General features: G+C 34.1%; 1 protein-coding gene and 1 long non-coding RNA gene across 4 annotated transcripts in view; one reads left to right on the forward strand and one right to left on the reverse strand.

Moving 5' to 3' along the window:
* The window catches only part of LOC105332994 (uncharacterized), a 31,186-nt gene extending 12,187 nt beyond the window's left edge, over window positions 1–18,999 (forward strand). For 2 of the 3 annotated variants that reach the window (XM_066087818.1, XM_066087819.1), the window contains 2 exons: window positions 9,063–9,144; window positions 17,402–18,999. In XM_066087818.1, the coding sequence (XP_065943890.1) occupies window positions 9,063–9,144; window positions 17,402–17,649 (330 nt within the window). In that variant the 3' untranslated portion in view covers window positions 17,650–18,999. Of the gene's footprint in view, window positions 1–9,062; window positions 9,145–15,230; window positions 15,304–17,401 lie in introns of all 3 variants that reach the window. The other variant, XR_010714725.1, reaches the window with a different exon arrangement.
* Window positions 19,000–19,098: 99 nt separating this feature from the next.
* LOC136276265 (uncharacterized) lies at window positions 19,099–20,026 on the reverse strand. Its single transcript, XR_010714726.1, has 2 exons — window positions 19,528–20,026; window positions 19,099–19,296 (listed from the first exon to the last, which is right to left on the reverse strand). It is a non-coding gene; the product is annotated as an uncharacterized lncRNA (long non-coding RNA).
* Between the last annotated feature and the right edge of the window lie 7 nt (window positions 20,027–20,033).

Consider the following 20,033-nt stretch of genomic DNA (forward strand, 5'->3'; position numbering starts at 1 on the left):
TCACGATATTCAACCAATGGTATTTGTTAATTTTTTGTTTGTAATTTGAAATGAAATATCATGGATGATAACAAAAGTTTGTCGAAAAAAGAAACTGAATGTTGAATTACGATTGAAATATTGAGGTTTTTGGCGGAATATTTCTGAATAGAACAATTTATATATGAATGTCTTGGTTAATTTCAATCGAGATGTACATGTAGGAAATATAAGAAGAACTCGAATTCTATTCAACGTCACCAAATCAGAAGATAATGGAAAGGAATACTAAAATATTTGTGTAACTTCAATTTATTGACAAAGAAAAGATCCAGTGAATTTTATTTAGAACTTACTAGTTTTTGAAAGTTGCGGTATACCATTGTAGTAAACTTCACAATTCGTGGCGTCATATTTTGTTCGTTTTGTATTGTTGGTTATGTACTTATATTTGCGACTTATAAAAGCCATGGATTCCCAAAGTTACAAGTCCAAATCAGAATTTGAATTTTAAGAAAATGTATTAGTCTTGAACTTAACATACAGCGTGAGGTCTATTATAGTACCGGAGGGTGAAGTTGCCATGTCTACAACTGGTGGGGAACCTTTTGGACCCATGTTTTCGGTGGTGTAGAATAAGAGTGGCTGCAGCATATGCTTATTCTGCGAAATTGATGTAAAACCTCAACCGTGCAATCCAGACCTGGCTGATCCTTAAAAATTATCGCCGTAGTAAGCTCCAGTTTAGTTAGTTATATGCATTATTGTATAGAATTGTCCACATGCATATACATGTACACTATAGAGCAATGATACCGTTAATGAATGATTTAATGCATGACTGTATGCAAATGCCGGTAACGGGGTACCATTTAATTATACACACATGCATTATAGCGAGCGCAGCTCGCCGGCGCGAAGCGAGCTTTACCGGCAAGGCGTGTGTGAATAGAAAATTCGGACTATTTACACATTCATCCAATGGATTTTTTTGGCGTCAGTAAATCGGACCAGTAATGCCTTGTTTTAATCGTCCCAGTAGTTCCCTGTAAGTATGGTTTCCCATTTCACACTCTCACGAGAACAAGATAAAAGACTACGTACATGCATTGTAACAACGCCAATTTCCATTACTTTTAAGACTAACGGAGTTATCGTCCTTTCGAGTGACGTCACAATGGATTTCTTACACATTGATCCGACAGAATTTTTCGGCGTCAGTTAATTTCGACCCACAATGCAATTCCTCAATGTCGGCCGATCTCACTAGACTGGATACCATCTCGCGAGAATCAAAGTAAAACTTTTGAGAAACAGATAAATTGTTTAATTTCCAGAACATCATGCTTTTTAAGTAAACAAAACAGTATTTTTCGCGTTGTTTTTTCTAGTGTGTTTTCAAAGAGACAGACTACATTTGACCGACGTGAACTTTGACGTCACAATAAGGGGAAACTACTCTAAATAGTTATTGTAAATCTGCTGAAATGTAAATACCAAAGTCTTCTCAAAATCTTGCAGAGCTAACGAATCGGGACATTTCTTCAGAGACAGGAAACAACTGTATCTCGCTCTCATTTGGATGAATGCTCACATTTAGTTAATTCACTATATTTACGGTAATTTCCAGGAACGTTTTTTAAATGGGGCGTGGCAACATCATTCAAAAAATCTCCACAAGCAAAAAGAAAAATGAAATTCTCAAAATCAGGAAAATTCTAATCGAGGTGAGGAATGGGGAGTGCGTGGTATGCCTTTAGCTCTTTAGCTGCTCAAATGTGTCTTTATTTCACTACTATTTACGGTATTACATGCTCCCGGGGGATCAATTTTCCTTATGTGATCAACAAATTTTTTTAAACGTAAATTTGAGTTTTTTTTAAACGGGGAGGGTGGGGGGATCTGTGATAAGTCAATTTTTATTTGTAAGTTTAAGAAAAATGTCTGCTGCAAGAAAAGAGGAAATAAACTGCAATGTACATTATGTTAAAATCTTTATTATTCAACAACATTTTATCTGAGATAAATTCTATACTGGCGTGCGACCAGTATATAAACAATCTGATTAAATCAGATCTTTGATCCGCTCCGACTAATTCTGATGTCGCTACACTTTGTCTCTTACTAAATAACAATTTTTAATTGCCAATGAGTCCATGACTAATTAGGCAATTAAAAATTGTTAATTAGTAAAAGACAACTTTGTTCAGCGACTATCAGAATTTCGGAGCGTTACAACGATCTGATTTTAATCAGATTGGTATATTTAATAAAAAAATCTTATGAATTATGACATGCATAATGAAAATTTACTGGAAAAATAGGTATATTTATTTTATTTTGCATTCAAATTCATTTACTTTACGTCACTACTTTTATTTTTATTGATTTATCATAATTCATTTTTGATCACCTGCTGCGCTCGCCCCAACGGTCGCACCGTAAAACATATTATTAAACAATGGTCCGGTGTAATGAAGAATAATGACCCCCGTAGAATAATGACCGGGGGTCATTTTTCTACGAAGAATAATGACCCCCCTAGCTGAAGAATAATTGGATTTTTCTGAAGAAAAAAGACCCAGGGGTTATTTTTCTTCATGTTAAACATGAAGAAAAATGACCCCCATAGAAAAATTACCCCCCCCCCCCCCCCACGTAAATATGAATAGAAACTGGTTACCCCGTATCCAAGAAATGACTTTGAAGTTACTTAATTTTTCACTCTGTTCAACTGATTTTGAAGTTATAAACACCGAACTTGTAAATATATCGCTGTATATAGTTTTTCATATCCGTAGCAGGGACACGCAAAACATTCTGACATTGCCACAAATTGCATGATTGTTAACAGTTACGTTATTTCTCTCGTTGACATACGGCGGGAAATGACGCAAATTAAGAAAAATTCATACACAATGAGGATATGTGTGGTAATGAACGAACGATAATCATGAAAGAATAATTGTTGTAATGATATAAGCAATATTCATTGGTGAATGAATTGTCAATCGAAGAATGATACATCTATATATCTTTATGAAAAAAGACTAAGGGGCAGGTAACGTAGGAATATGAATACTTCTTATTTACATTTCTTGGGGAAAGTGATTTTTTAAAAAATCATTCTGCGTTAGTTTTGTTTTCTTCTACGTAATACTTGAACATCAATATTCTAAACATTTGTTGTAATGTTGTTTTGTGATCATGAATAGACGTTTTTCTTTTGGAGCAAATTTGTGAAGAGTATCTGACTATAGTAAATCTAAATATATAATAAACACTGATCGATTATAATAAGAAAAAATTGTTTCTAAAAGCGTTGATAAGAGGTTTACATACGTTGCAGTTATGAGACCACATCTTTCAAAAAATAATGATTCAATGCTTAATTATACAATATAATATCATATGTTTCAATGTTATGATGTATTATTGCAATATGATATTGTTTCATATAATACTATATTGTATTATGTTTTATGATATTCTATTATTTGATCAAAAACAATTATAATGTATAACACAATACAATGTCATATCATACGTTACAATATCATATCTCACATTTTTTACGGTATTTTATGGTTTTATATGATATATATTGTAAGTATGATTAGATGCACTTTTAATTGTATATTATTGTATTGATTAACATATGGACATATGATTATCATACAATTTTTTAACAGATGATATACGATTTTGTGTCAAAACAGAATCCATGAATATCCAAGATCATAGAGGATGGTTTTCAAATAATATGATAAAGGTGGTCTCATAAAGGTGATGCCTCATAAAGGTGATGCCTCGTCTCGGTGAGCTTTGTAATCTGTGATTACCTGTGTTTTATAATTGCGGAGCTCTCCATCGTTAAAAGGGTTCCAAGGCATATTTTGGGATTTTTTAAAAATAAAATTAATAAAATTAAATTTTCCAGGGGGATAGGGTCCGGACTCCCTCTCTTTTACTGCGTACAATTATTAATATTGAATTTTCCGGTGGGGCGGGCCCCCTCTCCCCCTCTAGATCCATGCATGAGCAAGGAGTGTCGCATAATGAAATTAGAATGTTATTGTTTTGGTCCACGGTAATCAGACGGCTGGTAAGTGACAGGAGTCTGGAAGTGCATATGTATACATTATGGCGGACATTACATTTTATGTGGAGTATATAATGATTAGGCATAGCCAGCACTGGTAAACATATATGTTACATGTACACATTAAAATATTTATAAACATTTATAGTAAGCGCGATGGCCTAGCGCATGCGTACCAATAATAGCATGGATTAATCGGAAAAACTTGGCGAGTACGGTGCCTATATTAAATTCTATGTAATCGACCGAGACTTACTGAATGCAATAAAAAAAGGCGAGGGCGAAAGTGCGAAGATGCGAAGGCCAGAGTGCAAAGTTGGGAAGAAGCGATAGTAGTATCGCTCCTTCGCCTTCGCACCTTCGCACTTTATGCATCACATCTTCGCGCTTCGTCGTCGCATCTTCGCACTTTTGCTCCTTCGCCTTCGCACTATCGTCCTTGCAACTTAGGTCGAAGTGGCCCTATCGGAACACCATAGATATATGTAAATGTAATTGTTAAGATGACAACCATACCCCGATGCAATACCTCAATACCTTGTTATAACGGAAGGATTTTTATTTTCTAAGATATACCCCTTCTTTCACTTAAAGTTTATTTGAATATGAATTATTATTTCTGTTACTTTCTGTAAACTACAGCAGTAAAAATTACAATAGTGTAAAGACTATTTCACAAATAATAAAATAATATACTGAAAAACTTTAATCTACAAGGGGGTTTATTCTACAGGGGTCACTTTTCTTCATGTGGAGTGTGCTCATTTTTATAAAAATGACACTTATTCTTCAGGCAAAGGGGTCATTTTTCTACGTAGAATAATGACCGGGGGGGGGGGGGTCATTTTTCTGCGTAGAATAATGACCGGGGGGTCATTATTCTACGTAGAAAAATGACCCCCGGTCATTATTCTACGGGGGTCATTATTCTTCATTACAGGTCCGGATTTTGGACCAGAACAATATCAGGCATTTTTTTTTAATTTTATTTCATTTGAAAAATATAAAAGAGCAATGTACAGTTTTAATTCATATCACTGTGCCAAATAATGTTCTGAATTTAAAGCTCTTCAATATTTTCATGTTTGAAATTCTCAGAACTGAAAAATTGAAATTTTCAATTTCTTGTTTCTTTACTTGACAGACTGGGAAAAAGGTCATAAGGGGTGTTAAAACAACATATTGCATTATTGTGTAGCATTGCCGAGCATCCAGACCTGAGGACGTGTGTGTATATACAAGTACACGTGTGTCTGTCACCTCATTGTTCCCAGTCTCGCTACCGTGCACTGCAAATTGTCAAGAAGGGCTGTATACAGTATATAGCTATTATATAATCACTGACCGACCATTCAGATCTGAGGAAGTGTGTATATATACGTGTACACGTGGGTCTATCATCACTTTTTCCCTATCTCGCTACCGTGAACTGCAAATTGTCAAGAAGGGCTGTGTACAGTAGCTATTATATAATCACTGACCGAGTGAAATAAAGTCAACATCATCGCCTTTGAAAAATGTAGCTTCAATCAGCTAGTTGTTAATCATGGTTCTTCAAGTTTTTGATCAATTGATCAGGAGTAGTATAAAACATTGATGAATTAAAAATCAATTTGACAGCTCTAAGTTAATCTAAATGATTATAGAAAATTGGTTATGAAAGTTAATAAGGATTGCATGTTTCCTTATTAAGAAATTAGTTCCCGGTTAAACTATTAGTAACATTTAATTAAAAATCAATGCAATCTCTCTCTCTCTCTCTCTCTCTCTCTCTCTCTCTCTCTCTCTCTCTCTCTCTCTCTCTCTCTCTCTCTCTCTCTCTGTATAAACTCCATATGCTACATGTATAGAAAACACTAGTTCTACATTTACATTTATGTTGTGTATTTTCTGACCAGGGCTGCGGAATGGTAAAGAATAGGTAATAAAAATTAGGATTGCATGTTCACTTATTAGGTTATTAATTCCCGGGTAAACTATATAATTAATAAATTTAATTCAAAGTCAATGCAAACTCTCTCTCTCTCTCTCTCTCTCTCTCTCTCTCTCTCTCTCTCATTTACATTTTCTGACCTTTGCGGCAGATTTCTGTTCACTGGCAATTAATTAAATTATCTTTGATATCTTCCACTTTGCAGTAAAAAGAGATATGACAATTACATTTTGGAAATTAATGAAATTGATTATGAGATTAAAACATCAGTTTAAATTCAATTCAAGAGTCCAATAAACCGATCAGAAACGTATTGAACAAACATACTGAAATATTTCTTAGACAAACTTATATAAGCTATTGAAGCTTTATTTTGCTGTTCACGGGAAATTGATAAACATATAACCAAGCACTTGGTTAGAAACATAGCTGATTATAAAGTCTATATTCTGACTGATTTATTGGTTTTAGTGCGCTCCTATATGTTTAGATACATGTATATACAAAACCATGTGCCGCGCTTGATCTTAGTTTCTAGTGTGTTGTTTATTACCAAAAATCATATGATTCATAGGCTTAAGATATTCATAAGTAAAGTGTACATATATCTGTAGACAATTTTAAAAACTGAATAATTCACTCTATGTTGTATTTTTATGTCTGTTTTTCAAATATTAGGGAGTAGCGATGTTCCCGAGCTCCAAAGGACTACATGCCCTGAGGGCTTGCACACCTAATATAAAACATAATTCCCGCCCTCATCCGAGGTTTACCACCCGGTGAATCTCAAATCTTTAGTTGTTAACATGATTTTTGAAGTATCAATAAATTATCAACTAAAACATGTGATTTATAAAATTACGATAACAGTGTGTCTTGTGATTCGGCGGTGTTGAGTGCATATATTGACTTATAGCTCAAAAATATAACACATGTGATTTCAATAGTTGAATTAAGAAAGTGATATTGAAAAAAAAACCAGTCAAAAGCCGTACAGGGGATGTCAGGTGCATGCACAGGGGTATACAGTGGCTTATAGGGGATAACAAGGGCGTACAGGGGGTGACAGGGGCTTACAGTGGCACACAGGGGGATGTGTACAGGGGCGCACAGGGGATGACAGGGTATACAGGGGCTCTGTACAGTGGCACACAGGGGATGTACAGGGAATGAAAGTGAACACACAGGGGAAGACAGGGGATTTTCATGGTTTGTTCCCGTTTTGCACACATTTGAAAATTTGGTATCGAAAAAATGTGTGCGAAACGGGAATTTGACCAGGTGAGATAATTGCTTAATTGCTATAGTCTATATCACAATTCCTGCGAGGGCAATTGACAATAAGATAAATAAAACATATCTACTCGCAATTGATATTTACATGTATTTTATGTTACAATATAACTTGCATAAGAGCACATTTACATAATAATTTACATCCATATTCATGAATTTGATTTCAAACATCAATTTGGTCATGAACAATTTCATTATATTTTTTAAACAAGAAAGCTAAGATTATTGCAAAAATGTTGAATATGTAGCGCCTTTGTTTAACTTACTGCCTATAGGAAGTACATGCTAAAGGTTTGCAGAGAAAATATCATATGTTAATATTTAATTATTGCTTTTGCTGACACAAATGGAAGAAATGTGTCTCTTGAAAACGCTGCTAAATATTTTTCATTTATGTTGTGTTATATCTTCAATAATCGAAGAAAATAGACAAACTGTATGATGATAAATCGGCAATTTTATATGCTTCAAAATCTGTAAAGATTATTTCACAAAACCTATCAAATGTAGACCTAATTCATGCATTTTCAACCTTTTTCAGTTTGAGGCATATCGAATCAATATTAAAATATTATTTTTGTCAGATAGTTTATGTATTTAACCTCTGATTTGAAAAACTAGAAAGTGGCCCGCCATATACTAAAGCGGTGATGTCATAAGAACTACTGTCAAGGTCGCTACTTCAAAGATTGAAATATTTTGTGATAAAGATCTGTTTTCCTTCATGATATTCTTTCTGTTGATACCAAACAATCAATTATAAACATGCGTTTTACATAATTTGCAACTCAATTGTAAAAAGAGACATGGAGTACCCCATATGACTGTCTCTGTAGTGTTCCCCTTCATCATACAATTATCCATTGAATCAGCTTCCAATTGGCTTTGGGCCAGCAATTTTTCCTAATTCAATTGGTTTCATATTTAAGGTGCATGGACAAAAATGTAAAAGTCAATTCATCTAATCTAATCATTATTTTTTTGATCAGACTTTTTAAATATATCATTATCTTTATTTTATCAAACGAAAAAAAATGGTGATAGTTATTAGTTATTAGACTTAAAACACAACAAAATATCTGTATTCTTCTTGTTTTATCATTAAGGCGCTGATAAAAAAAGGTAAAAATCCAGGAAAAATCTTTGACCGAAAGCAGACTACAATTGCTATCACAACACAAATCACACCTATTGTTCTATACCCAATTAGCAAATGTGTGCAAAACGGGAACACACCATTTTCATACGGACAGGGGTTTTTACAGCCAGTAGTGAAGGCTGAATGTGATATGACTATAAAATCATCAGGTTAGAAAAGGGACTTGATTATAAATATAAGAATATTCTGGGGGAAACTGATTTTTTTTATACAGGATCTACATGTATTATACCACATTGTCCAGATATTTTGTATTATGACTCTGAAGCTGATTTTATCATGTCTACTTTTGCTCAGGTGAGCGATGTGGCCCATGGGCCTCTTGTTTCTTGAAATCCTTTCGCGACATAACATAGTCTCGTATTAAACTCTGTAAATATCTAATTTCTCTTTTACTATTTAATTTAATATCGTGTATTTGGCATTGTAAAATGCAAATATGGAATAGAGTTAATATATGATTCAAAAGTCTTAATTTGCTACCACAAAACACAGTAACGAACGTTTTCAAATGTATTGTTTGTTAATTTATCCTTTGTTTTAATATTCCCTATACTACAAAAACATATACGTGTAGTTTTATTTTTTCACAGACATTCTGCGCCAGCCTGTCTCCGCCATCTTACGTGATTGAAGTACAATCTCAAGAGGAAAATAATTGGCTCATCGAATTAAGTAGGTTTCTACGCTGTTTTACATGTACACTGCATGGTAATATTTCAACAATCCTTTTGTAGTTTATGATTACTAATGAATAAATGTCACAGCTGTTTAAGAACTACACAGCTAATAATTGATTCCTTCCTACATTCACTTTAAACTTTTTTCAAAATTTTCATTAAATTTATCTTTTATTTAATTCAGAGTTCACAAAAAAATTACGGATGATTGAAAATCAATACAAGGTTCCACTAATTGACTACTACTATTACGAAAAAGTTTTACTGTAATTGAAAAAGACTATATTTTTATTCCTGATTATTAAGTTTTTATGTAACGATTATTCAATCATACTGGTCACGGTTTAAAGGAAAACAATAAAAAAAAGAATTGCACTCGTAATAAAACTTATTTGTTTTCAGCATCTAGATTAATGTAACCATCAAACATGCCCTACACACACTGCATCTATTCTCATTTTATACAGGAATTTTGAAAAATCCTAAAGTTTACGATTGATACTTTTACAAAATAAATATTTTATCCTTAAATCTATTATCTTTTGCAATGCTTTAACCCTAATCTCTACGTAATTCAGATCTCCGTAATCAATTCTATCTCACAAAGTTAATTGGCGATTAAAACGTACATTTACATACAATAGAAGGGGGTCAGAAGGATAACTGGGTTTGCTAGGTGGGGGTGTCGATTTATATTTTCGATAAGGTATTGCAAATAACAAAAGAATGGACCTAATAGGGAGGTGGAATTCTCGGAAAATTCTCTTTCGCCTAGATATCCTTCAAGACCCTTAAAAATCTTTAAAATTTTGATAGGTTTTGTTCAAATGAATAAATTAAGGTAGACTTATTTTAAGGACAACCCGGCCCTGGGGTCGATTTTTGCCATAAAAAGACACAAGTTTCGAAAACCGATTTCTATTATAGTGGTGTATATTTACATTTCGAAAATGTAAAGACCTGGATAGCTCGGTAGGTTAAACCGCTGGCTATGTCACACATGATGTTTTTGTGCCCTGGTTCGATTACATCAGTGGGCTCATTTTTTCTTTTTTAAAATTAATGACATTAATTTTTTATGCAGAACTGTGCATTTTGTATATTAAACTTCGATCTTCTTTCGTAAATGCACATTTGTACTTTCAATTAAAGATATTGATGGAAAAAGTGTATACCTCACAACATGTAAAAGCATTAAACCGGAATTATACCCTACTGTAAAATCATTCAACCGGAACTATACCCTAGTGTAGGCACATTTTGTTTTATAGGACAGGAATCATTTACTCTATTCGAGACAGGTGACACGTAAAATAACATACCGAGCAAAACTGTTGCGTTTGCCTTTCAAATACATCTACATGAAAAGGCACAATTTGGGAAGAAGTACTGCAAAGTAGATGCAGTTCGTTCTTTGCAAAAAACGTGTGCATTGGTGCAATTTTAAGCCAAAATAAAAAAGATTTAGAGGAAAAAATAAAAGCTAATAAAGAATTTGATTCCAATTTACTTTGTCAAGAAGAGAACCCCGAGTGCAAGAGCCAAGAAGACCCATATGTCGGAAGTCAGAAGACAACAGCGACACTGAACTGCCAGGATGCAGTAGCATAGGAGATATTACTATTCTTGAACAATAAACACCCCTACGAATATTATTGTCATTTAAATTTAGACCACGTAGTTTTATTTGACCCTTTCAGTTAAGCATAAAAAAATCGTGCCAAGTGTCTTCAGTCTATTTTTCTAGAATCTAGATACTTGTAATCAAACATAAAATCCAGACGTTAATTGATTTTAAACTTCATCTTCATTAATTAATGGACATATGATTTCTAGAAATAAGTGTGACAATAGAAAAGATAGTTTTTTTTATTATTTTTGCTGTTGCAAAAATTAACATGCTTAAGTAGCAACCCCCCCCCCCCCCCCGGAAGGTTAAATTTTCGATCCGCGCCTGACCTAGTAATATCATCAATAAATTTAACATAGAGGATGTGAATATCATGACACCAGGAGTAGGGTTGGGGACTAGGGCCACAATGGGGGGGGGGGGCGCAGATTTTTACATAGTAATATGTAGAGTAAAAATCTTCTTCTCAGATACCAATAGGCCAGGAAAGCTGAACCTTATGTGGAAGCATCCTCGTTTAAACTCTGGCCCCTTGGCGAATCTTGGGCCTCACAGGGGGGTTCAGTGTTTGATATGGGTTTACATCCCATATAATAATTAACAATTGTTTATGATCTTTTTTTAGAACTGCAAAGCTCAACATGTAATATGACTATAAAATCACCCTGTTAGAAAAGAAACTTGATTATAACCTTAAAAATATCCAGGGGGAAAACAAACCGTTTTTTTAGCATGTGGTATTAAGCAAAAGATATCATTTAGGAAAGGTTACTTGCTATATTCAACGTACACAATTTCAGTTGAGAGGGTCTTCACATTTTCATATTGCATAATGAGTAGGAAATGCACCACAATTAGACACAGCTACAGAAGATGAAATTACGTCATTTATAGATATGCATGTTACCTGTGCTTTACCTCCTAAAAATCAATCATCGTAGAAAAAACAGAGTCACGGTCACTCTGTTGGCTGCAAGAAATACAGCAACAATTGCAGATTCCATTATCAAAAGCCGCCTAATGAAAAAATAATATTAAGTTCTCCAGCTGCTGCAACAGACACATCGTCGGAAACCCACGGCCAGTCTCGCATACGTTTTCAGTAAGCGTATGCGAGACTGGCCGTGGGTTTCCGACGATGCAACAGACATAACACAGGGAGAAGCAAAATGGATTTGTCAACAGTTTTAGTTTATTTAACAACTGATGATCTTGATAATCTCAGTGTCAAAGACATACTTTAGAATTGTATTTTGTCATCAGTCACATACCACAAATGTCAAAGACATATTTTAGAATTGTATTTTGTCATCAGATACATACCACAAAGCCTTGGCTGTATCCAAATCCAGAACTGTTTTTTGTAAAGAACACCAGCAGAACGGAACATCAACAACTACAATCCAGAGAGTTTTATATTAAATACTGGGAAGCCAATATGATCTCAAGGATATATGTGATCAATACTCCTGTGTTGTCTACATTATGGCATATGTCACAAAAGATGAGAAAGAAATGTCACCAATGCTAAAATGGAGCTACTGAAATGAGAAATCCTGATGTTAAAACACGGCTAAAACATAGAGGTCATGTTTTCTTAAGAAATAGAGAAATAAGTGCCCAAGAGGCTGCCCATAGAATTATTGGCTTACCTTTGAAAAGGTGCATTACCAAAATTATCTGGATATCAACTGACTCCAAATAGAATAAGTATTTGTATTTTCAAGTCAAAAAGTACATGTATATAAAGAAACCTAAGAGAAAGAATGCACAGACATAAATTACAGGAGCATTGTTGATAAGTATGCAATAAGACCATACACCACTCTCTTTACCGAATTGTGTCTAACAAAGTTTGCATCGGTGTTGAATAAAGTTCCTCTTCATCTACATCAGTTCATGAAAACGATCTTTTAGATGACCCACCATTAGAAAACCAAACTCATCATGACTAAAACCATTGTACTACATGACACATTTATTGAACAGAAGAAGGGAAACACACCAGCTGTTCCCAGATATCATGTAGTATCTGAAAACGAAGATTCTGGAAAAAATTTATCATCAGCAGCTCTTACTTTTCATTCCATGGAGAAAAGAAGAGGAAGATCTACTTGAAGGCTACACACTGTATGAGGAATCTTATCAAGACATGAAACCAATTATTCTGTAAAACAAGAATCAAATAGAAAAACATTTAGACATTGCAACCGATGCAGTGGAACAATATAATTATGATGGGATGCCTCAAATGCTTGCTCCTGAGGGAAATATGTGTCAATCAAGGATGCAAGAAAGTGTGATTCAAATAAAATTGAAGACTCTGAAGATCATCAATGAGTTTACGTACACACAAGTACCTCATTATCAACAATAATACCTCGTGAATTATCAGATAACCAACTTCAAGAAATTGTGTGAAGTCTTAACAGTGATTAACTCTTTATTCACATTACTGATTGATGCACTCGTTTGAAAATAGGAATGTCTCCTGAGTGGAGGTACAGGTACTGGAAAAATCAGACTTATAAAAGCTTTGTCCCATCAAGCTTCTTGTATCTTACAGATACAAGGATAACCCAGAACATCCTTCAATTTAACCCACAGCTCTAACAGGATGTGCAGCATTCAATACTGAAGGTGCTACATTGCGTTCAACTTGAAAACTTTCACTTAAAGGGTTCTAGTGTTCAAGAGGAAATACGTCATTACTTGCAACATACCAAAGCAAATTTGAAAATTCCCATTATTCATGAGGCTTCGGTGCTAAGAAGAAAGACTTTTGCATATGTGCACAAGCACCTACAAGATACAAAAAATGTTGACAATACTGACAGTATATGACAGTATAGTTGGAGGAGTTTGTACATTGACAGTCGAAGATATGTTCCAGGTACCACCAGTGAAAGAATATAAGCTGTTTGATGAATCTTCTTATGCAGATCCTGAGGAAATGAGCATGATTTTATCAAGATTGTGGTCAGAAAATTTCAAACTTTATGAGCTACACACAATCATGCGACAAAGAGATGATACCTCATTTGCCACAATACTCACAATATAAAAACAGGAGAACATATAAAACAGAATCTAACTCTCTCAAATCCAGAATCATTTATGAAGAAGATTATCTTATGTCAGCATTACACATTTTTTTTTCTACCAGAGCAAGTGTTAAAAAGCACAATGAAATGATAAACACCTCACGACCAAGTATTCATAAAGTTATTTAAGCCATAACAAATATTTAATCAACAGTAACATCATTTGATGTTGATTAATCAGTCTTCGATATCCCAAATATTATGAGAATCTCCCCACAAGCAAGAGTTATGCTTGTTAGGAATATTGATGTTGCGGATGGAATCGTCAATGGATCTACAGGAATAGTTCTTGACATAATTTATGAAAGAGGCCCATGGGCCACATTGCTCACCTGAGCAACAATCGACATCATAAAATCAGACAGATCCTGTATTTAAAAAATCAAATTTTTCCCTAGAGATTCTGTTTATCATTGATCCCTTTTTGTCACAGAATAGTCATTTCACATTTTAAGTTTACAGACAGACGGAAAGACAGGTAGACGGACGGACGGACGCCGGATAAAAAGGGATCAGAAAAGCTCACTTGAACTTTCAGATCAGGTGACGTAAAAAATGTCCTGCTTCCTTCTCTTTCGAAATGCAATGTCAAATTTGATGATCCATCCTGTTGAACAATGACACGTCAAGCTTCAAACATAACATGCAAATGGAGCTCCTGTCTTGCCAATAGAAGTCCGACATGTGGGCAGAAAAACATAATCGCCAAAAATAACCAAAATTCTAATTCCCCTGGTTTTGTGCTTTGCTTGCATCATACATAAAGTTCGCGGGAGTACATTGCAAAATGATGTTTTATCTACTGCTAATATACGAACACCAGGATTGATGTATGAAGCCATCAGTAGAGGTACTAATCAAGAGGGCCTAGATCTTCATGAAAACTCCATTAAGGTTACAGAAGCAACAAAAGATAACATGAAACGGCTTCAACCAAATATGAAATTAGAAAATGTAAAGACTTTGTTACAAAAACGAATTCTAAACCAACTGCATACCGTCTGGCTCAATACTTGCAGCATTAGGAAACCTATCTAAACAATGATCAGTATATTGAATGAGCAAATATTATAGCCTTTACAAAAACATAAAACAGTTAAGACAGATTAATATTCAATATTATCCTCATCAGTTGCGCAAAATCCGTTCAGCAGGTTTTGGTGGTGGCATTTTCATCACCACTAAAGATCATATTCATCTTTCTATACTTACAACACCAAAACCAAGACAAGCATGTTGAACCTGTGCCGTAAAGTGTACCCTTTAAGAGTATTAGACATTGCAGATAATTGTTATATACAGATCTCCATAATCTTTAATCCTCAAGTTTGTGCATTTGCTCCACAGTTTGCTGTCAACATTGACCTACCTACCGTTTTTGGAGGAGACTTCCACATGAATTTCCATGATCTTTCATCAAGTATGGTGAACTTATAAACATTATGAAATAACATTTCTTTACTCAGTCTGTCACAACACACAACTCATTTAGAAGGTTCTTTTTTGGACCATGTCTGGGGCAACGAGCTTATCACATAAGTAAATCTGACTCCAAAAGTTTTGTTTATTCTTTTATTCATTCAGAGAGTTGTGACCACCCCCCCCCCCCTCCCACTTTTACACTCCAACAATACATTCCTTAAAGTAGATCCAGTGTTCTGTGACGTCTTACTTTTTTGTAAAACTTTGAGTTCTTTAAAATTTGTGTAAGATAGTTTTATTTATTTTATATGAATATAATCTCATGGATGTAATTAGAAATACTGTAAAGTTCAAGTTATTTTTGCAGCTTAATTTTATCATAAATTTCAAAATATCCGGTTATTAAAATGGTGAAAATGGCGGGCGGGCGGGCGGCCAAAAGGGTACCCTCATTGTACGGATAACTACTCCTACTGTTTTCAAGATAGGAAGTTGTTCTTTTGCAGATCAATTGTACATATATCAGAGGTGTGCATATTGCTAGGATTTTGATTTCTGATTATTTATGAAAAAAATACCAGCTTTTGAACTTAGTAATTTTTTGGCAAAAAATTGCATATAGGGTACCCTCATTGTACGGATAGCTCCTCCTACAGTTTTCAAGATAGGAAGTTGTTCTTTTGCAGATCAATTGTACATAAATCAGAGGTGTGCATATTGCTAGAATATAGATTTCCGATTATTTATGAAAAATATACCAGCTTTTGAACATATAGAGTACCGTTTCACCTTATCCATTTCACTGGATACCGGTTGACATGGATTATGGATACAGTTCACATAAAAGAAAACCCGGTTTGCTGTCACATTGACAACTTTTCACTTGTTTATACATTTTATCGATGCTAAGGGGAAATAACTCTTCTGACTTTTCTATCAGTTGTATGTCTAAATGCCATAGTTTTTCTTATCCCAACGATTAGTTTTAAAATATTTTTGTAGTTTTAGTTTTCTGAAAAAGTTGACAATAAAATTAAACAAGATAAACAAATTTCTGCCCACAAACATTTTACTTTTAACCAAAAAAATACGGTTTTCTGATGCTAAAATATGCTTCAGTTTATGTTTATCTGGCATCTTAAAAAGTGTGATGACATGTATATTTTTTCCAACAATTGATGAATTTTATGTCTATTAACCTGAAATCAGTTCGGTTTTTCAACTTTCATCAGAGAATTTTACGAGTATGGAGTTACCTTAAATACTACACAAATGTTCCTCTTAAAAATAAACACTTTTCAGCAACATTGCATCTTCATATTCTTTGCTGAAAGCGGGGCCCTTTGAGATGGACACCATCTCAATGATATCTTATTTACAAATGACCTGAAATGGGCGTGTTAAACATCACATGGTTTCTCTGTGCACTTAGCAATATGTAGTCCGCACAATTAAAATGTGTGAATGAAGTACACTGTAAATTGTACCTACAATAATTGAAGTTCTATTGGTATAAGTTACTGTAAATATAAGGTATCATTCACTGACTTTGGTGTGGATTTCAAAGCAGTCTGTAGGGTAGTAAAATCTAATAAAGTTCGGAAGATTTTATTAAAAGATGGTCACAGAGAAACGCCTTTTTTTTAAGTGTGTGACATCATATTAAGGATATTTTTAAAACGTACGGGGTATGGCGATTTTCCCGATACTTGAGATTGATACCGTGCTACCAACTTGCTGTTAGTGCGATAGTCTAACTAACCATACATTGTACTTTGTCTCGTATAAAATGAAAATTTAAAAAATGGTTCGATACTAACTATAATATGCATGATATTCCGGTCTAATCTTGAGCTTATTGTTCCCGTATTCGGAATTGAAGCGACATGCAGCTCTTTCCTTTCAGCTTTGAAATTCAATGAACCATTTGTTTTCATACATTTGCACTGAATTTTTTTTACTCTTTTACCATGAGTTTTCTGATAAGAAAGTTTTGATAAACAAAAAAAGTACAAAATATAAATCTTCAACATTTAGTTGGAATTTTAATTTGTTGTGGTTTATTAATAAAATCATTTTTTTTCTTCAATATATAGCATCTACCCTATGTGGAGTAGCTTACCAATACTGGCTGAACGGATACGATACAGATAACTCTGGGACGTTTACGTGGATTGATAGTCAAACTCCGTCAAATTACACAAACTGGTACACTGGTCAACCGAAAGATGAATCTGGCAATGGTCCTGATAAATGTATTGCATCATCTACTGGATATACAGGAGTATGGGTTGATATTCCATGTTCATTTACTAGACCAGTTGTTTGCGAAAGAAATTTTTAGAAGATTTAAGTGAATACAAACAATTCTTGTAAAAATAATTACTGTGGTGGTGATTTTTAGTTTCAAACACGGTGATATAGGACACCTGCCGCTAATAACATGGATAAAAGTTCATAATGTTAAAAATTAAAAAAAAATTTATTTAAAAAATATTTGATTCAAAGAATATGTTTGTAACATTTTTGAAATCGTAAAATTTATCAGAACCTCCCGCGGGCTTTGGCGCTACACTGTAAGGTAACAGCTCTGAGAAAGAAACCATTTTTTATGAAATTTTTCTATATTTTATTGGGTTTTTTTTATAATTGTATGCACAAAATTTTTTATATTCGTTAATATTAAAATTAAAATCCATATAACAATTAAATCATTATATACCATTTTCATATCAGAACATGCATGTAAAAGAATGAATGATTCAGGTTGGAAAACGTAATTTAATTTATTTGTAGTGATTGTAGAATTATGTTTAATTTTGTTGATTTATGTCTTATGGTACTCTGTGAAAAAATTAATTCAAAGTTGAATAATTGACATAAAACATACATTTTCTCAGTTGATTTGATACGCAAAACAATGCTCTACGCATGGACAGTTTCTTAGGCGAGGCAAGCTACTGACAAACAAGTTAATAAAACAGGACTACATGTACCTACAGTCTCGATTGAAGTCATTTTGTCGTAAGTTCTATGGTCCATACAACGACCTTGTCAGCAAATATAATCCACTGGGTCGCATGGTGACCGACCTTTTTGATACTTAGTTAGACCATAATTAATCTCCTCATTGGCTACGGATTTTTCCCGCTTTTCTGATTACGACAAAGAGCACGCGACGGGTGTGACTGACCAGAAGAGGATATTCACTCTGACACCTGATCATTCCTCTAATTTTTTTAGAGGTACATGTTTGCTATACTCCTTTTTGTATTTTCCTTTGAATTTTGATTTGAACACTGTTCGTTGTTACCACAAGTCATTCATGTAATATACCTATATTTACAAAATTTCAATACATAAGCATTTGTATCTTGGTGATGGTGGTGGGTGGGGGATTCACACAGAGTGTGGTTATCTGCTAAAAGACATGTTAACCTATTAAGAGACATTTTTAATAAGAATTAAAATCTATTATTTTCCCTTTGTATGATAATATATTTTATGCAATATGAAATTTAGTTTTAATTTTACTTGATTCACATTTACTTTTAATGTTCTCATAATTCAAATTTAATGCCAACAATGATTAATTATGTACGTAAATGTACCCCCATCCCCAATTTATACACCACACAGCTAGGGGATTTAGGATAAAATAGATATTATGAAATCAAAGCGGTGGGAAGTATATTGTCACAACTGACCTGTTGTGATGGGTTCTTTAAACATTTACCCCTTATGAAATCATATGGATGACTCTTGTTTTCCAATAAACAACAACAATATGAAAAAAAATAAACAATAAATTTATCTACATATGTACAAAGAAATTATAATCATAGTTCTCAACGGGCCTCCATAATCTCGTGCGTCTTTCTACCACGTTCCACCACTTTCCACCACGTTCCACCACGATCCACCACGCTCCACCAAAATCCACCCCGTCCCCTCAGGTTAACAATAACTTAAGAATTATAAAATTGGTCACCTACAATTAACACACAATTTTCTAATAAATCATTACAAACATAAGTTTTATGCAAACCCACTAATGGCTACTATAGCTTTAAAAACAAGTAAATTAACGACATTATAATACACACAGTAATACGTTCTTGTTCTTGTAGGTGAATATGATCAAATACGTACCAGACAATTTATGTACTAAATAACAATACAATTCATCCGCCGACAAAAAATATCGTAAAGTTACACTTACTGAGTTGTGGCAATAAAAATACAAAAAATGTAGGCAATCAGGTCTCGCAACGCCAGCGCCAACAAAATCCACACAGGCTACATGTTCCCTAGACCACACAGCAGGGGAGACACAAGAGACACACCCAAGTTCACACAGCAAGGGCTTAACATACACGAAAATACTGCTCGGCGTCCAGACCTCTTCTCACAAAAGTCAGCCCACACCCCATATATATAGTCATCAAAACTAACCAAACAAGTTTTCCTACTCTAGATACTAAATATAGCGACATCCGGCAACACCCTTCATAAGCTTCTACGTAAACCTGCCAAACAGGTTCGAAGAGAATCCCAATCTAAACATAGTAACATCGAGAACGGAACAACCCAGTGACCAATAAAGCGTAAATAAATGAACGATAACTTAGATCTATAAACGATAACTCTTACCTTAAATATAGTAGACAAATATAGAACCAATTATAATAAAAAAATATATCATTGGCATAATGTCTATTGTGACAT

This window comes from Magallana gigas, chromosome 6 (genome assembly GCF_963853765.1).
Source record: "Magallana gigas chromosome 6, xbMagGiga1.1, whole genome shotgun sequence".
NCBI lineage: Eukaryota > Metazoa > Mollusca > Bivalvia > Ostreida > Ostreidae > Magallana > Magallana gigas.